The sequence below is a fragment of the Odocoileus virginianus genome, chromosome 14, assembly GCF_023699985.2.
Source record: "Odocoileus virginianus isolate 20LAN1187 ecotype Illinois chromosome 14, Ovbor_1.2, whole genome shotgun sequence".
NCBI lineage: Eukaryota > Metazoa > Chordata > Mammalia > Artiodactyla > Cervidae > Odocoileus > Odocoileus virginianus.
In genome coordinates this window covers 31396918-31416794 of record NC_069687.1, presented here as the reverse complement: position 1 = coordinate 31416794, position 19877 = coordinate 31396918, and the positions used below count along the sequence as shown (strand labels likewise).

Here is a 19877-nt window from a genome sequence, read left to right as displayed (position 1 = left end):
GACAGCGTATTAAAAAGCAGAAACAAAGGTCTGTATAGTCAAAGCTATGGTTTTTCCAGGAGCCATGTATGGATGTGAGTGTTGGACCAAAAAGAAGGCTGAGTGATAAAAGAATTAATGCTTTTGAAGTGTGGTACTGGAGAAGACTCTTGAGAGTCCCCTAGATAGCAAGGAGATCAAACCAGTCATCCTAAAGGAAATCAATCCTGAATATCCATTGGAAGGACTCATGCTGAAGCTCCAATACTTTGGTTACCTGATGTGAAGAGCTGACTCACTGGAAAAGACCCTGATGCTGGGAAAGACTGAGGGCAGGAGAAGGGGGCAGCAGAGGATGAGATGGTGGGATGGCTTCATCGACTGACTGGACATGAGCTTGAACAAACTCTAGGAGATAGTGAAAGACAGGGAAGCCTGCTGGAGTGCTGCAGTCCATGGGATCACAAAGAGTTGGGCATGATTGAGTGACTGATCAACTTATCAACAACAATCTAGGTTTGGGATCCAGGAAATACTGGAAAGAATGAAGAGAGACATGGGAGGGCAGGAAGCCAACGTGGGCATGTGAGTAAGCAGATTATCACTATGGGCTTTAAATCTGCAGGGGACTCCCAGGAAACATACAGCACCTGCCCCAGATGCTGGGGCATTAATCCATCATCTGCTGTCAGTCATGGGTTGGCGGCTTCTGGGAGCGGGCAGGAATGTTGACTCACTAGCATGCCTGCCCAGGGAAAGCCTCAAACACAGAGTGTCATTGATGTAGGGGAGAAAGCCCTTGACATAAAAGGGAATGGTGAGCTTCAAGGAGCTATGGATGGGGCACCCAAGTGTCAGGTAAAGATAGTGGGGAAAGGAGATAGGGAGGCTTGTTGCAAAGTAAAGGGTAGGAGAAATCAATAAACTAATGAATGTGGTGCTTCCTTGGCACACTAGTGTTAAAGAACCCGCCTGCCAATGCAGGAGACAGAAGAGATGGGGCTTCAACCCATTGGTTGAGAAGATACCCTGGAGGAGGGAAGGGCAACCCACTCCAGTATGCTTGCCCGGGGAAGCCCATGGACAGAGGAGCCTGTCCACAGGGTCACAAAGAGTCGGACAGGACTGAAGTCACTTAGCACACAGTTCAAATGCTAGGAGGAAAATCTGGCACTGGGATGAACGCAGGTGTTCACTGAGGACAGCAAAGCCAGGCACTGAAGCCACAGAAGGAAGCTAAGTAAGTCTAGAATTAGGAAGGCTTTGCATTGCAATGTCCATCTTCACCTGCCCAACTCCTACTCATCCTTCAGAGACCAGCTGAGCTGTCTCTGCCTCGGAGGAGCACCCCAGAAGACCAGCACAGCCCCCACACCTAGGCAGGCACAGGGAGACCCAGCTCAATGCCTGGCACGCCTTGGGCATCCTCAAAATCCTTGCTCAACGCAGTATACCTTTTACTGCCCCTTCATGCAAACTGTGAACGTGCGAATTCTGTATCCATGTGACTGATTAACCTCTCTTAACCAATTAACTGCCACTCCTGGTGCCTAAGACAAACTTGGCGACGGAACCCTAGAAAGTGTTCAATATCCCACAAAGGAATGACTGGCACCAAAGAGAAGAATGCTGGCTCTGTTTCACAGACAGGTAAGAGTGTGGGCCTCTCAGGACCAGTTTCCTCATTTATCAAATGACAAGGCTGGCCTAGGGCTCCACTTCAACAAACATTCCTGGGTGTCTGACTAATGCCGGAGAGCATAAGCACAGGCCCTGTCTGTTGGCCTCACTGGAAGGCAAACTAATAAACAGAAACACAACCCCACATTACTATTGCCATTTACTGAAAGCCCTAAAGAGTCTCATACATTTATTAATGCATGTGATTCTAATGCTTGCCTTGTGTCCTAGGATGCAGTGTCCCATTTCACAGATGAGGACACGTGTCTTAGTAGGTTTATTTATTAACCTCACGGAGGTGCTAGCAACTATCAGGTGGCAGAGCCAAGAAGTTAACATGGACTCTTCTGTCTGTTTCCAAACCCCACCACCTGAGGTGAAGGCAGAGCCTCAGAGGAGTGTCTGAAGGCTGGCCAGGTGGCACAGGGCCTGCCAAGGAACGCACAGCCCTGCAGGTGTCCAGGGGAATGAGGCTGAAGACTGAAATCCAGAAACAGAAACAGTGTCCTCTGTAAGTCAGGGGAGGGGCTTCAAGAGATGATGTAACTCCGACTAAAGGGGTAAGGTCACACAATTAGCAAACCACCCAGTGGGAATTCAAGCACAGATCTGACTCCAAATCCTGTCCTCTGTCTACCCTAGGAGTCTCTCTCCTGATCTGACTTAATTTTCTAAAATGAAGAAAAAATTAAAAAAAAAAATCACGTTTTAAAAGGTGAGAACTAAACCTGACTTGCTCTGGGAAAAGGAACCCTTCAGGGCTTGGGAGGGAGAGCGGAGGGGAGAGGGAGTGAAACAGAGATGCTGAGAGCTCTCAACGGGTCAGTGAGCATATGGACGGGGCAATGGCTGGGAAAATGCACAGCCTCTCTGAGCAGCCAAGTACCCACTTCTCCACGAAGCTGATCACAGGACAACACTGATTCCAGGGCCCCTGGTGGGAGTGAAGGTGGGGGAGGGGTGTCACAGCCTGAAACTGGATGCTGTTCCAACAGATGAGACAGAAGTCTGTCTTCATACAGCTGCCCCAGTGGCTAGTATCCAGGCTTGGGATATGCTCAATCTAATTTTACTTGCCATAGTTAATTCTCAAAACATCGACCATCTGTTTCCTGGATTCCTGACTGCACTGCTGCCTGGTCTGTCTGCTCAGAGAGGATGACAAAGTCCAGAGCAAGTCTTTCCTTTACTCACCTCTGCTAAAACCCCCAAGGCTGCACACCAGACCTGCACAGTAAGCAAAATAATTAAGCCCATGGACTCTAATCTTCGACAACATGAAAGCAATTAAACACACTTTGGAGCAATGAAAGGTGAAAACTGGCCAGATTCACAAACTTGCTAGTCACCAGCATTTCCATTCATTTCTCTGGTGCAAAGTCAGCTGTCCACTTCTGTAACCTCATCACCTCCCATGCCTCTTTAAGTCCTTCAGAAATAATAATGCTTAAGAGTTTTTGACGCATGAGGTCTTTACAGGATAGGTAACGTCTTCTTACTTGACATGCTTATTTCTTGAAACATCACCTACACTCAGATTCAAACTCCAGAGTACTCAATCTTTGACTCTTAAAATCGCCCTTTTCTTTAAGCGCAGATAATTGTTATCTGAAGGATAAGCAGGCACTGCTGTTCACATCTACTGCTTTTTTAAGAGTGGAGGTTCACCCCTGTTTGCTTCTGCTTGCTTGTTTTAAGTATTAACGACCCGTGCTTCCTTTCTGGGAGACTATAGATTCTGCCATCTGGGATGAGATTTCCTTCCTCTTCTATAAATCATTAAGAGACAACACTAGACCATGCTAGCTCTTGGTATTTTGGCTTTTTTTTGGCTGGTTGGACAAAACTGAAAAAAGCAAAACAGGAAAAAGCTAAAATAGGGGTCCTCGATGACCCCTTCAACCCCCACACTTCTATGAGAGACTTGCTCAACCCTGGGATGTGAGAAGACTAAGAAACCATGAAAATTGGGATTCAGGGAATTAGGTACAGGATACAAGGTTGCGAAGAGCAGGATCTCTGGTCTGTGTTCACTGCTGGATCTCCCATCTCTAGAATGATGCTGCATCTACACTGCTGAACGAATAGAAAGAAGCTACAGGGTAAACACAGGTGCCTGGGAAAGGCCTGGAAAGGTTCTTACAGTGCTGAGTTTTGGAGCTGTGGGATAAGATTCATTGATGAGTCATGAAATCAATTTAGTCTGATTAGTGTTGTTTTGAAAGAATGGAAGAGAATAGTAAATGCCTTAGTAAGGAAAAAACTAATTTTGTGCAATTTCAGTTTAAGATATACACCCAAGATTGCAATGGAAAATATGTTATTGGTTATTAAAAAAAAAGAGGAAAAGCATTTGCCTGGAGATATTGAAAAAGCAGATTCCCAGACTCCAGGCAGGACTTCTGGGATGAGAATCTCTGGAATTTTGCACTTTGAACATGTTCCCTTGGGGATATCAGCAGACTCTAAACTTTGGAGTCTCCACTCTGAAAACCACTGTGGGGCCTGGAATTTCAAGCAGTTTAACAGCCATGGGACAGCTGATCAACAAATTAGTTTGACAGCATTACCACAGCTATCTTCTGTTTGGGAGGTTGGGGTGGGGGTTGTGGGTGGGCAGGAGAAGACACGGGACCAGGGCAGGCATTTAACAACCATGAATAAAGCACAGTTGTTCTCTTTCTGTTCATTACTGATCTCATCACCAGGCCATTTCCTCCCTCCACACACTCACCCCAAGGGCCACTCAGACCTGTCCTGGTACCGGCTGGCCACAAAGTTTCCATCTTCCAAGCTGAACAGATGAAGAGGATTTAGTCACCAGATGTGAGCCTGGCTTGGGGCCGGCAGAAAAGAGAGACTGTCAAGTGAAGAACCAAGAAAAACTCACACAGCCCAGAGCCACTGTCATCAGATCGCTATGGAAAGCAGGTGTGGTCCGTTCCAGCCTAATCCGGCAGAGCTCTCAGCCACCTGTCCTGACAACTGCAGACAAAACTCGCTACAATGATGATCCAACGCCACCAGAGGCCCAGGCTCCTGATGGCCCACTGGGAATGCTCTATACCAGCTGTTCCTCACCCTGCAACCCCCCTGCCCCGCTATACCAATCACTATAGTGCGTAATTCTACGCACCCGCAAAGCATACCAGCGGTTTCCCTCCCTGCCTCTCTCTGAGGTCACAACAACAGAAAAGTCGAGTTTTTTTTTTCTCTCACTTCCGATAAATACATCTGAAGTCAATTTTAACAATCTAGACGCAGTGACTGAATTGTTTCCAGGTCCTTCTCTCTCTTCCAGAGCCTCTGCTTTGCTGAAGGGCAGGAAGAAGCGTGCCCACGTGCAGTGAGGATCACCATGAGAAGCTTCGGGTCATTTTGGTGCAAGGGGCTCCCTCTCTCTGGCTTCCTATAGCACTTGCTGCCTGAGCCACTCAGCAGCTGCGAGCGTGTGAGCTGGCATCTTTTGCTGTGAGCTTCTCTTACCGTGTATCCTCTTCTCTCAACTTGAATCACAATTTCCTAGAAGACAGAAGCATGCCTGAATCTTCCACCTTGTTTCCTTATTGCCTTGCTTTAAAAACGTCATTTGTATTTCCATCTGTGTGTGTGAATGTGGAAGGACATATAGGACATACTGCAATCACACGCCATGTCAGATGCTATCAGCACTGGACAAAGTTGTCAAAAGCCGCTCATCTTAGCAGGAAGCGTCTGTCTTTCACCACATTTGGTTAGTCAAGCACCAAATTGCTCCTGCTGCATTCCTGACACTAAAAATAGCAGGGACATTCAATTTTGAAGAAAAAAGATCTACACGAACAGGGCCAGACTAACAGGATTAAGGACAAAAGATAAACTTAAGTAGCCTCTCAGCCAGGTATCTTTTGTCCACCAAATTAACTGAGTGTACTTACTGTTTATGCAGGGAGCATGCTAGCAGTTTCATGTGTACTCTTTCATTTAATCTTACAGTAACCCATGATGCCGGCATTACTATCCCATTGCACAAAGAAACTAAGGAACAGAGGGCTCAAATAGCTTCCCAAGGTTGGTAAATAGCAGGATTTGGATTCAAACCCATATCTGTCTACTTCACCAAATCCTTACTGCCTTTCTGATTAATCCAATACCTAATACAGATCCTCAGACCATAATTTGAAAGTTCTCTTTTCTAAAGAAAGGGTCAAAAGCCAAAAAATCCCCCCCCCCCTTTTTTTCCTGTTTAAGCAAGCAAGTGATCAACCAACCTTTCTCACAGAAAGCTAGATGGGGGAATTCAGGAACATACTTAATTTACCCTGGCTCTGCAAGACTTCATCTTTATTTCTCGACTGTCTCTTCTCCATCATGAGCAATTTCAATTTAGACTATGATCACTTGTACAATTTCAAAACCTTTCTCTGTCCACTCTAATGTCAAAATCTATCTAGAAGCAGCTTAGCACCACTCCCACACCTCTCAACAAGTCTCTAAGCTTTTATCCTCAAGCCCTCAAAGTTTAGTCTCAAGACAGCAGTGTGTCCTTTTCAAAGGTTACACAGCAACTCTGCTCAACTGTACCTCTAGCCCAGTTCTCACTATTCTCCCCTCTGTTCTTCTACTCTTGGAATATGGCTTCCTTGCTGTTCCTTGAACAAACACAACATTTCCCTGCTCAGTCTCTTTGCACTATCTGCTCCTTCTGCTTGGGGCTCTTTTCTCCAAGATATTTGCATGGCACATTTCTTCATCTCGTTTATGGCTTTGTTTAAAGCTCACTGTCCAAGTGAGGCTTCCCTTCAATACCCTGCAAACCAGCTTTCCCTCCCAGGACCTCCTGTCCCTCTTGGTTTGTTCTGTTTTTGTTTTTAGCCATGGCACTTATTCTAACATGCTACACACCAGATTTGTGCATATGGCATCCTCTTTCTAGAAGAGAAGCTCCATGAGGGTAGAAATGTTTTTGTTTTGCTCACTGCTGTCTTCCCAGTACTTAGAACAATGCCTAGCATACACAATGTGCTCAGCAAATATTTGCTGAATTAATGTTTTACATGGCTTGCCAGTAAGAAAAACTGATAACCCCAGGTCAACACACAATGTTTACCCTATGGTTCTGAGTATTCCTGGAGCTCTAATCCACTGTGGGAGGCAGTTATACATCAGCTTGAGAAGCCTGGAAACAGAGAGCTATTTAAAGGGGAATGACGTAGTGGAGTTCTACATTTCAATCAGCCCACTCTAGCTCTGGGGAATGGATCTGGAGAGGATAAGGCTCCGAATTATGAGTCCATTCCTAAATATGAGAAACATTTAGGAGACAAGAGGGAAAGAATCAATGATTGGTTGGATATTGGGGGGGATGGTGGGATTCTGACTGACCTTTAGGTTATGAGGTTGGGGAAACTGAACAGATAACACAGTGAGTGATGGAGACAGCGTAAAGAAGAATTCCTCTTGGGAATGGATCTGGAACGATAAGACTCTTCCCCTTAGCTCAACATTCACTTCAGCAGTCCCTTGACAAATAACTAAAGTGATTATGGTAAAAGGCTCAACCGCAGCTACAGAGCAGCCAAATATAAACAAAAAGAATTCTATGGATCATTGCTTTGTTTCCATTTGTCAGAGGTTTTGAGTTGGCCTTTAACCAGGCAAGAGTCCCTCCTAAAGAAAAAGGAAGGAATGTCTTTTCACGGGTTACAAGTCAGTTCTGTCTCTGAAGACACACACATACCACCATTTCTGTAAGCACAACCAGTTGTCTGGTTTCTTTGGAAAATAACTTAAGAATTGGGCAATTCTAAAAGGACCCTATCTGGGCTTCCCTGGTGGCTCAGAGGTAAAGAATCTGCCTGCCAATGCAGCAGTCACCGGTTTGATCCCTGATCTGGGAAGAGATCCCGCATGCAGCAGAGCAACTGAGCCCCCAGCACCACAGTAATTTAGGCTGTGTTCTAGAGCCTGGAACCCACAACTGCTGAGTCCACGTGCCCCAGCTACCGAAGCCCCTGAGTCCTAGAGCCCATGCCCCCCCAGTGAGAAGTCACTGCAAATGGAGAAAAGCCCGGGCAACAATGAAGACCCAGCACGGACAAAAATAAATAAATAAATTTAAATAACAATTTTTTTAAAAGGGCCCCATGCTAAAGACCCCTAAACAAAGGTTTACCGACAAAATAGTTTAATCCACCACTGACTGGGCTTGTATTTTACCCTCTACCTTACCTGGAAAGTTCTCTCGGTTTAGCTTAGGTCTGCGGACAATCACAAAGTCCTTGTCATTCCCTTTGCTTTTCAGCCGTTTTCGTGGGGGGCTCTGTGGGTGGCCCAGGTTTGAAAGCAGTTCCTGGGGGATGTTCTCACTGTCCACCTCCTCCTTCTCCAGGGCGGAGACCCCCATGCCTGAAAGCAGTTCAGAAGTCTTGCTAGAATCCCATCCCCACGTGAAACTGGTGGTAACGTTGCTAGTCTGGTCGGGTATCTCCTGGAGGTGTTTCCTGCAGAAACGCACAATAGCCCCACGTTCTTTTCAAAAACACGCCCGTAAGTAATTCCCAGACAGGCCTAAAGGAAGCTGCAAGCTATGCACCGCAGAAAGCTTTCACAGCAGCTAACTGAACTGCATTTTTACGTGCCGGCGGCGAGTTCCCAAGAATAAAAGAGAAAATAACCGAACACATCGAAAAGGCTTTTCGATTTCCGATCATGCAGAAGGCCTCAAGAATTTCTTAAAAGTGGAGGAAACATACAAGGAAAGAGGCAGGGCAATCACACACGATTGAGAACAGCAGCAGGAAAGCCCAATAAGGGAAGACAAATAACATCCACGCTGATCACCGCACTAAAGCATCCACCCATCCACGTTTTCCCAAAGAGGCTAAGCAACCATTCACATTACAGCACTACTAACAATATTAGCAAGTAGCAAAACACGAGGCCTAAAAGAATTAAGACGGTCCATTCATGTTCTGTCTCCTTCTGCAATCGGTTTACCTGTGCATGGCGTCCGCAGGTTCGGGAGTTTTAAATGCGTGCATCAATTGCAGAGGTGCCCGCCTCCCAGATTCCCGCTTTGGCGCGCGGCGGCGCACTGCGTGCGGCGCACTGCGTGCGGCCCCCGGCTCGCTGCAGCGAAACCCGCGAACTCTATCAACGTTCCATCCCAGCAGCGCGCGCAGAATTCTCCAGCCAGCTGGCTCTCCTCCGCAGCCGTCGTCCGCGGCCCCGCTGCCTGCTGGGAATTGTAGTTTCTGCCCAACCTGGTAGTCCGGCTGCCTCGCCACTACTTCCTTTCCTTGCAGCTTTGCCGCCTTCGAGATACCCACAACCCCGCGCGGCTTCGGGACCGGACGACCCACAGGGTAGGCGGGGAAGCGGAAGCGGGCGGTGCTTCGGCTGACTGGGGAAATGTCAGCTGCTTGACTGGGGTCGGGGTTTCCTTTCTCGGGGACCCCCCCGACCTTTTGGTGACTGCCACTGCTGTCGCCAAGGAGTGTGGGTCCCAAACCCTGTAAGGCTGTGGCGGCCGCGGGATTTCCAGGCCCTTCTGGACGCTGTCCGGCGAGATCGGACGGTGAGCCCGAGGAGGAGAGCGTGAGGCACTTTGAGGTGTGGGGCCGAGCGCGGACTGAGAAAGGGCCCCGGAGACTCCGAGAGGCCGCCGTCTCGGGGCCTACGTCCCAGGCAGCTGAGTGGAGGCAGGGGCACGCCCTGCCGGCCAGGTGAGAGGCTGCGGCCGTGGGCGTCACGCCTGCTCCCCTCTGCCTGGAGCTGCGTACTCCACCCGGGTGAGGGCGGCCCTGAAGACTAGGTCTGTGGACAGGATCCTTTCCTTCCGTGTAAAACAGGCACCACGGCAACGACGCTCGTTTCACAGTCGCGGTCAAATCAGAGGAGGCTCGTGAGAGCGTCTGTAAGCGAAAGCGCGGTTCAAACGTGAGGCGGAGGTTTAATTTCAAGGGGAGCAGGAGATTACGGTGAGTGCCGTGGGAAAGCTGAGCATCCCCCGGCAGCCTTGAGAAATCCTATAAATGCTAGCATGAGAACAAATAAGGTGACTATTGTTTGCAAAAGCTTTTCGTGCCACGCTAGCGGCCACCAGCAGCGCCATTCGCTTACTGTCTCAAAAAAAATTCTTGTTTGCCTCACGTCCTAAAAGCCAGCTGCTTGCTTTTAGACTATATCCACGGAGAAAAGTTTGGAGATGGTTAGAGAGTGCCGTTTTCTGGGTAGGATGACCGTGCGAAATCCATTGTGCGAATGTCCTGTAACTGTGACCCTGGGAAAACAGTGGAAGAGAGAAGGGGAATAACTTCCAACCCTAATAAAAATGGAGAGGATTTATAAAGTTCAGAAATAAGCACCCGGCGTCATCACAAAAATACTAGAATGTCACTTAAGCATGCTGTGTGGCATACCTTCTTATTTCTTCTCTTTAAAAGAAAAAATTGAATTTACTCTGGAGTTAAACCTCCCTTGCTTGTATTTCAGCTTGTTTCAGGCTTGGTGCATAGCTTGAAATGGAACCACCTCTTGACACAGGAGGGCGTTCGTGATGCTTTAGTAGTTTAGTCTTGAAACTAGGTAAAACTGGTGTAAAGAATGGATCTGTTCACTGATTGATTCTAGTTGAAACTAGATGAAGAATACTAAGCTGAATGTTCACAATTCATCAAGCTAATGTTACATGGAAAATATTTTTAAATGCAGTGTTCTGACTTTCTTTTTACATGAAGTTATCTTTATGATATTTTGGCTAAGGTGAAAGCAGTAGCCTTCTGCTTGAAGTCTACATCCTTTCTCCTAAAATAGCAATTCAGAGGAAATATTCAGTCTTCTTCAGGAAAGTGAACAAGACAGAGGGAGCTTATAAACTAATGGAGGAGAAGGAATAAACAGAATTTTTAATGCCATGATGAGAAGAAAGTTTTGAAATATAATATAATTGGAAGAGGGCACTTCAGACAGAGGTCTTATAAAATGTTAGTCACTCAGTCCCGTCTGACTCTGCGACCCCATGGACGGTGAGCCCTACAGACTCCTCTGTCCATGGGGATTCTCCAGGCAAGAATACTGGAATGGGTAGCCATTTCCTTCTCCAGGGATCATCCCGATCCAGGGATCGAACCCGGGTCTCCTGCACTGCAGGCGGATTCTTACTGTCTGAGCCATCAGGGAAGCCCAATAATTGGAAGAGGGCACATAGAACTCTTATAAGGAAGGTCTAATAGGATGACTCTGACTTAAAAATGAGAAATGTCCTTGTGCTCGGATTTAGCCTGAGAGCTAGGAAACGTTTCTAGTTTTCAGAATATTTGAAATATCTGAATTAGTGGAAACAAGGTCCTTTGTAGGGCTTCAGAGAGAGCCTGTCAACTTGGAAAATCAAAGTGTTCAAATTCTAGAATAGATATTGCTCTAATAGTTTACCCTGGCAGCAGAATATTTTAGCTTATGAAAATGGAATCATTTCTGCATTCCTTTAATCGTGGCTTTTCTCAATATATTAAGTAAAAGTTTCACTTGGTAAGTTGGCTCTTTAATATAAGGAATTGTGTCCATTGAAGGCTTGAGATTATTAGCTACATAGAGTTTCCTGTCTGGTCTTTCCAAGAACTGCATTGTGATTGCTACTGATGTAGATTATTTTGTTCTCCTGATTAAGTTTATTTATTTAATACACTCAGCACACCCCAAGTCTCATTTTAGTGAGAGAGGGTTCCCTATTTCTAGAATTACTAGATCAGTATCTAGGACAAATCAATTACATTTTAAAAATATCTGCAAATGTCATTAGAGTGAGTAATTTCTAATACTCTTTGGAAGTTTTAGGTCGAGTACCAAGTGACTTTGTAAATTGGAAAGGTGTCTCTCATACATGGGACAAAAGCATAGTTACAAGATGGTCAATATTAGGGCATAGAACTAGCTTATGTGTACATATTTATATATACATATATATTCAGTAGTATATTATTGGGGCTTTCCTGGTGGCTCAGATGGTAAAGAATCTGCCTGCAATGTGGGAGACCTGGGTTTGGTTCCTGGGTAGAGGAGATCCCCTGGAGGAGGGCATGGCAACCCACTCCAGTATTCTTGCCTGGAGAATCCCCATGGACAGAGGAGCCTGTTGGGCTACAGTCCATTGGGTCGAAAAGAGTCGGAAATACTGAGAGATTAAGCATAGCACAGCACAGTGTGTTATTGTTCTTTTTGAAAATCAAATGTGACAAAGGAGATTCTCTTAAATAGAAGTGTGATGTGCTTTTTCCTTAGTTCCATAATAACATGAAGTAAATCTTAAAGATTCCTTTAGTTTTTTTTTTTTTTAATGTTATTTAGCTTAGGTGAACAAAAGACTAACAACAGTTACATAGCACGAAGTTTCTATCGGCTCATCAAAATTCAAAAGATTCTTTTTCCTTCGGTTAATTTTAAAGTAGATCTTTTAGTTCTTTGCAGTTTAATGTTCTCTACAATGGGCAGGTTGGGGCAAGAACAGAAGGGTTCTTTCCCAATTCTGTTTTGCTCTGTGCCTGCTTTTTTACTTTCATCTTATAGATTAGTCATGTTTTATCCTTAAGTTATGGCAGACTTACCTGCAAAGTTGCAGAGTTAGTTAGATTCTGTATTAAACATGACTTTATTAGCACTCTATCTTGATATATCTAAAAGAATAACAGGAGAATCTGTCTACTTTGTTCATGGAAATGAAATTAACAAAGGAAAGCTGAGCAAAAGCATGACTTAAACAGTCTAACTTGCATTAAAAAAAAGTATGTCTGGACTGGATTAAAGACTCCAGTGTCCTATATCCTAATTGTGAGCCTGGCTCTGTAGTCAGGATGCCTCTGTTTTGAATCCCACTTGTTACACTCTCTTGTGCCATTTTCTCTGTTAAACGGGGATACTAATAATCCTTTCTTACTGTATTGTGAAGTCTAATTTGATAAAGCATGTTAAGTGCTAGCAAAGTGCTTGGAATCTATTTAATAGTAAACTCAATATTAGCTACTCCCCTTAAAGAAAATTATTTTGTTACTAGGAAGTAGTCTATAGATTATTTTCTAATTACTACCATGAATCTTATCATCTCTTTACTGAAAATCTTTAAGAATTCATTACAATGGATCCAGTTGTTTTCTTCTTGCCTACTTAATGATTGCTGCCTCTGTCATGCCTTGCCAAAGGTGAAACAGTTTGAATATGTCCATTTTTCTCCAGAAGAGCTTACACTTTGGAATTCAGTTCACCTGGTTGGTTTGCCAACTCTGCTCATTTTTTAAAGATGATTTCAAAAATGTTATGCCTTTTTTGCATTTTTAGAGTGGGAGTTAATGTTCTCTTGTGGTATTCTATCTATATCCTAAGCTGATTTGTCCTTATTCCTGAAATCGTTTAATGTGGAATTAATGATTATCTTTCAGAGATTTAAATTTTGACTTGGTGGTACTATTGACTTTCATTACTCACATCTAGTTCTGTTCTAATTCTTTTGATTTTTCATTATTTGGATCTCAAGTTGTCTCCTAGTTCTTATGCACATATCTGAGTAAAGATACATATTTAAGTTAACACAGCCTGTGTGATGAATCATTAGGTCTAGTTGAAAATTTTTTATTCAATTTCAGAGTCAGGTTTTGACAAACTGTTTGTTCTCTTGTTCAATTGATACCAATCTTTTCCTTCCTATCTCCCCACTCTCCTTTTGGAAAATATTTGGGATAGGATGTTTCAGATTCCAAAATGATCTTAACCTCTAAATTTTCTACTTAAAGTGTGTTTAGTCTGAAAAACTATTATCAGCCATAAAGTACTCAGGAAGTAGTAGTCCAAGTCAGTAACATAAATAGTACTCAGTCCTGACCAACTCTTTGCCACCCATGGACTGCAGCACACTAGGTTTCCCTGTCCTTCACCATCTCCCAGAGCTTGCTCAAACTCATGTCCTTAGAGTCAGTGATGCCATCCAACCATCTCATCCTCTGTCATCACCTTCTCCTCTTGCCTTCAATCTTTCCCAGCATCAGGGTCTTTTCCAGTGAGTTGGCTCTTTGCATCAGGTGGCCAAAATTTTGGAGCTTCAGCATGAGTCCTTCCAATGAATATTCAGGGTTGATTTCCTTTAGGATTGACTGGTTTGATCTCCTTGCAGTCCCAGGGACTCTCAAGAGTCTTCTCCAGCACCACAGTTCAAAAGCATCAGTTCTGCAGCGCTCAGCTTTCTTTATGGTCCAACTCTCACCTGGTGTCTTGATGATTGGTAAAAGACTGAGGTGAGACTTTATGAGCTGGTCTTTTCAAAGGTAGACTGTGCCTGCTTATCCGGTACTAAAATTTGAGTGAATGGATTGGCATTTTGATTTTTGAGTAAAACCTACTTTTGCTACTGTGGTGTTAATGTCCACTTATGATATTAATAGCTTTAGGTCTCCTTTTCCTTTCTAATCACGTGAAACTAAATTTTGATTTGCCTCTAAATTTTAGTGTTTTTTTTTCCTCTTAGCCTAAACACATTGTTTAAATAAACAGTAGTATTTCAGAAGGACCATTGTTGTTGTCAAAGAAATATTTGCCCTTTTGTCCCTGATTGTGTTTTTGCATAACTGCCCCTCATTGCAGTTCAGCAAATGATTCATTTTGATTTGCCTCCATTTTGATAATTTGCCTAGAAGAATGGATGACATTGGTGTGTCAAGTGCTCCTCCTGACGTGGCTTTGAGGTATGTTCTGTCCTTTCGGACAGAACACAATAGATAGATGAAAGGGTGTTTGGCCAACTTGTAGACCTAGAGAGGTAATCTTTGTCAGGCGAGGCAAGGAGAGCAATTTCTGTGAGCATGAAGCTCGTTTTTTCTTTTATAGGAATAAGTGTGACACAAACTGTCATGTGTCGTATGTGTAACAGAGTGAGAAGCAAAAGGCCTTTGGTATCCATTCATTGGATTTTTGGGGGGCAGGCAGGCTGAGGTGGGGAGACCATTTAGGGTAAAGCTGTGCTTTGAGACCATTGAGGCAACTAGTTATATTCTAGAAGCACAAGGTATGAAGGAGGTGGAGATTAGCAACTAGCATTTGCTGAAGATCTACTGTGGAACGCTTGTTTGCTGTTTTATAATTCATTTGATCATCATAGCAATGTGTGTAAGGTGATCATATATTTCATTTAACCGCAAAAATGCCTAAAATTGCACAATTATTAGAGTTGGAATTTGGAATCCAGGTTTACCATGATATATAATAAAACATTTGTGTTTAAAAATAATTCTAATTCTAGGTACTTAATAACACCACAGCAAAAATTTTCATTGTCTAGTTGCTATGTGTTTTGCTTTTGTATTACTACACTGATTTTTAATTGTATTAAAATTACAAAAATGCATGTTTATTAGTTTAAATTAAAAGTGCACACATACAAAAGAAAGCACAAGGAAGATAGAAGAAAGTAGAAGTCATCTCTTCACCACTTTGTGACAACTGCTGTTAGTATTTCGATGTATATTTGTCCGTGCATGTATGTGTGTTTCTTTTGTATACTCCCTAAGGTCCCACTTTACATCTCTAAAGTGTCCCTCTGGATCTCATCTTTCTTCTACACTGAAAGAATCTGGTGGGCTCCTTTCATCACTGTCTTTCTGTTAGGTGGTCCTTGACTCTGTCACAGATTCCTGCTCCCATAGGTCATGGCTAGGTTAGCAAGATTAGTGATTTATGAAACCCTTTGTCAAAAAGATAATGGACAACAATGAGACCAGTGGACATTCTTAAGACTTTACGAATTATTTAGTACAAGTGTTTAAGTTGTTTCTATGTTTTTAATGTTTAAATAATGTTGCTATGGAAAATAATATTGTAGATAAATTTTTACCTCATTTTGTTTTTTCTCTAAGCTATTTGAAGACGAGTTGCTAGGACAAAGGGTATGTACCTTTTTTAAGATCTTTGATACATACTGCCAAATTTATGTCCTCCCTGGCAGTGAGTTTTTTTAATATGCCAGACTTGAATTGTTCAATCTTTAATTTTATTAGATTTTAATTGATAATTATGAATTTAATATACAGATAACTAAATAAGATGGAGAATAAAGTGCCTCCAGCTTTGAATAGAAAATTATTCATTTAAAACAACCAAAGCAGGCTATAGGAATTCATAAAGAACCGTGGAAAGTACTATCATTCTGCACTGTAAAAAAAAAAAACAGTTCTTCACTTGTAGTTGCAAGGTCAAAGGTATGTACTTTTAAACTGTTATTTTCTCATCTCAAGTTAGGGTAACCTGCAAGTTTCATTTCTAGTTTCATGGGATCCCCTAGGCATAACATTGTGTCAAAACAATTCAACAAGTATTCAGTTTGAAGAGAAATAGATGGTGTGGTAAACAGAATAATAGATCCACCAAGGGTATCTATGCCTTAATTCCTGGAATCAGTAAATATGACTATTAATAGATTATTCAGGTGGGCCCAGTGAGGTCAGGTTAACCCTTAAATGCAAACCTTTCTCCCAGCTAAGGGCAGAAGAGAAAGTCAGCGATTTCAAGCCTGAGAAGGATTTGACAAGCCATTACTGGCTCTGAGGTATATAGGGCCGCGTGCAAAGACTGGGAGAAAGCCTTTATAATTAAGGGCAAATGCCAGCAAGGATATCAGGATCTCAGTCCCGTGGCCATAAAAGCTGAATTTTCCGTTCAGTTCCATCGCTCAGTCGTGTCTGACTCTCTGCCACCCCATGGACTGCAGCACACCAGGCCTCCCTGTTGTTCACCATCTCCCGGAGTTTACTCAAACTCATGTCCGTTGAGTCGGTGATGCCATCCAACCGTCTCATCCTCTGTTGACCCCTTCTCCTCCCGCCTTCAATCTTTCCCAGCATCAGGGTCTTTTCCAGTGAGTCATTTCTTCACATCAGGTGGCCAAAGTATTCCAGTTTCAGCTTCATCATCAGTCCTTCCAATGAACACTCAGGACTGATCTCCTTTAGGATGGACTGGTTGGGTCTCGTTGCAGTCCAGGGGACTCTCAAGAGTCTTCTCCAACACCACAGTTCAAAAGCATCAATTCTTTGGTGCTCAGCTTTCTTTATAGTCCAACTCTCACATCTATACATAACTCCTGGAAAAACCATAGCCTTGACTAGACGGACCTTTGTTGGCAAAGTAATGTCTCTGTTTTTTAATATGCTGTCTAAGTTGGTCATAACTTTCCTTCCAAGGAGTAAGCCTCTTTTAATTTCATGGCTGCAGTCACCATCTGCAGTGATTTTGGAGCCCCCCCCCCACCCCAAAATAAAGTCTACCACTGTTTCCACTGTTTCCCCATCTATTTGCCATGAAGTGATGGGACCGGATGCCGTGATCTTAGTTTTCTGAATGTTGAGCTTTAAGCCAGCTTTTTCACTTTCCTCTTTCATCAAGAGGCTCTTTAGTTCTTCTTCACTTTCTGCCATAAGGGTGGTGTTGTCTGCATATCTTAGGTTATTGATATTTCTCCCAGCAATCTTGGTTCCAGCTTGTGCTTCCCCCAGCCCAGTGTTTCTCATGATGTACTCTGCATATAAGTTAAATAAGCAGGGTGACAATATACAGCCTTGACATACTCCTTTTCCTATTTGGAACCAGTCTGTTGTTCCATGTCCAGTTCTAACTGTTGCTTCCTGACCTGCCTACAGGTTTCTCAAGAGGCAGGTCAGGTGGTCTGGTATTCCCATCTCTTGAAGAATTTTCCACAGTTTATTGTGATCCACACAGTCAAAGGCTTTGGTATAGTCAATAAAGCAGAAATAGATGTTTATATGGAACCCTCTTGCTTTTTTGATGATCCGGCGGATGTTAGCAATTTGATCTCTGGTTCCTCTGCCTTTTCTAAAACCAGCTTGAACATCTGGAAGTGCACAGTTCACGTATTGTTTAAGCCTGGCTTGGAGAATTTTGAGCATTACTTTACTAGTGTGTGAGATGAGTGCAGTTGTGTGGTAGTTTGAGCACTCTTTGGCATTGCCTTTCTTTTGGATTAAAATGAAAACTGACCTTTTCCAGTCCTGTGGCCACTGCTGAGTTTTCCAAATTTGCTGGCATATTGAGTGCAGCACTTTCACAGCATCATTTTTTAGGATTTGAAATAGCTCAACTGGAATTCCATCACTTCCACTAGCTTTGTTCATAGTGATGCTTTCTAAGGCCCACTTGACTTCACATTCCAGGATGGCTGGCTCTAGATGAGTGATCACACCATCATGATCATCTGGGTCGTGAAGATCTTTTTTGTACAGCTCTTCTGTGTATTCTTGCCACCTTTTCTTAATATCTTCTGCTTCTGTTAGGTCCATACCATTTCTTTCCTTTATTGAGCCTATTTTTGCATGAAATGTTCCCTTGGTATCTCTAATTTTCTTGAAGAGATCTCTAGTCTTTCCTATTCTGTTGTTTTCCTCTATTTATTTGCACTGATCATTGAGGAACGCTTTCTTATCTCTCCTTGCTGTTCTTTGGAACTCTGCATTCAAATGGGCAACAACAATAGGAGACACATACACTGAGTATGGGAAGAAATGTAACCAAATCATTTCTTTATTACTAGAATAAAGGATCCATAATTCTGCTTATTCATCTATAATATTGAGAGTAGTATGAATCAAACTGAAAAATTGACAGCCATTATAAAAGAATAATTAGTAACTACCAGTAAGTTTGTAACTGAATGTATTGTTTGCTTAAACTGTTATCTTACTACCTATTAATGTCTCCACATATTTCATTGTTGTTCATTCACTCTTATTTTTATGCATATTATGTAAAAATACATGAGTCTAGTTTTTCAGTTAATGTTGTGGTAGTTTTCTAATGTTACTAAATAATCTTAAATATAATTTACACTTCAGTAACATTCGATCATTTCATTCTGCCATGCTTTAGCATCTCCTTGCTTATCTCTGATACTCATTCTTTTTTTCTACGGTTGTCATATTCCTTGTGTTGAACAATTTCAGGCAAAATAAATATCTAAGTCAAATCATAAAAGGATTCTCATATGGTAATTATATTAAGTAAATTCACACTGAATAATTTTTTCCTTAAAAGAGCTGCATCTTAAAGATGGTAATGGTTTTCATCAGCATATTCTACATCTGGCTGTCACTTAACTTATTCTTGGCTTAAAAATAAGATTTGGTTTACCATTAATGACACAAGATTTTTCTTTGGAATTGAAATTTGAAATTTTGAGTAGTAGTTAGTAGTGAGCAGAATTTTAAGCTTTTTGAGTTGTAATATTGTGTAGTTGCTAAGTCATGTTTGAGTCTTTTGTGACCCCCATGGACTGTAGCTTACCAGTCTCCTCTGTCCTTGGGAATTCCCAGGCAAGAAGTCTAGAGCGGGTTGCCATTTCCTTCTCTAGGGGATCTCCCCAGTCTAGGGGTTGAACCCACTTGGAAGATCCCCTGAAGAAGGGAAAGGCTACCCACTCCAGTATTCTGGCCTGGAGAATTCCATAGACTGATAGTCCATGGGGTCGCAAAGAGTCAGACATGACTGAATGACTTTCACTTCACTTCTGCATTGTCAGGAAGATTCTTTACCACTGAGCCACCAGGGAAGCCCTTGAGTTGTAATAAATATATGTAAAATCAGTTTTGGAGACAATAGTGGGTGTTACGTTACCTTTGAAGTCAGCAGTAATAAAAAAATAGTGTATGTACTATAGTATACAGTAATGTTTTTTTTTCATTTACTTATTCATTTGACAGATATTTTTTGAATGGCAACTATATGCCAGACACTGTAGTATAGACATGGGGTACAGTACTGAATAAAACGGTGAAGTCTCTGCTCTCATGGGGCTTCCCAGGTGACGCAGTAGTAAAGAATCTGCCTGCCAGTATGAGAGATGCAAGAAAATTGGGTTTGATCCCTAGGTCAGGAAGACCCCCTGGAGTAGGAAATGGCAACCCACTCTAGTATTCTTGCCTGGAAAAATCCATAGACAGAGGAGCCTGGGGGCTAAAGTTCATGGGGTTGCAAAGAGTCAAGACACAACTGAGCATGCCCGCTCTCTGCTTTCATGGAGAGAGAAGAGTGTGTGTGTATGTGTGTGTGGTGGGGGTTTTTACAGGGAAGCAATAAAGAACATACATTGTATCAGGTAGATAAGTGCTTTGAAGTAAAATATAGAGGAAATGGAGATAGAGAATGACAAATAGTTCTCTATTTTAGACACTTAAGAATGAAAATATTGGTTG

General features: G+C 42.9%; 2 protein-coding genes across 9 annotated transcripts in view; one reads left to right on the top strand and one right to left on the bottom strand.

The window, feature by feature from the left end:
- SKP2 (S-phase kinase associated protein 2) overlaps nt 1-8965 on the bottom strand; it is a 37693-nt gene extending 28728 nt beyond the window's left edge. Inside the window, exons 1-2 of one of the 2 annotated variants that reach the window (XM_020906392.2) lie at nt 8638-8965; nt 7870-8141 (exon numbers count right to left, since the gene is read on the bottom strand). In XM_020906392.2, the coding sequence (XP_020762051.1) occupies nt 7870-8141; nt 8638-8681 (316 nt within the window). In that variant the 5' untranslated portion in view covers nt 8682-8965. The remainder of the gene's footprint in view (nt 1-7869; nt 8142-8637) is intronic. The other variant, XM_020906391.2, reaches the window with a different exon arrangement.
- LMBRD2 (LMBR1 domain containing 2) overlaps nt 8910-19877 on the top strand; it is a 48732-nt gene continuing 37764 nt past the window's right edge. For 4 of the 7 annotated variants that reach the window (XM_020906387.2, XM_020906386.2, XM_020906381.2 and 1 more), the window contains exon 1: nt 9015-9365. The gene's annotated coding sequence lies outside the window, so the exon portion shown is untranslated. The other 3 variants (XM_070476582.1, XM_020906384.2, XM_020906382.2) reach the window with 3 other exon arrangements.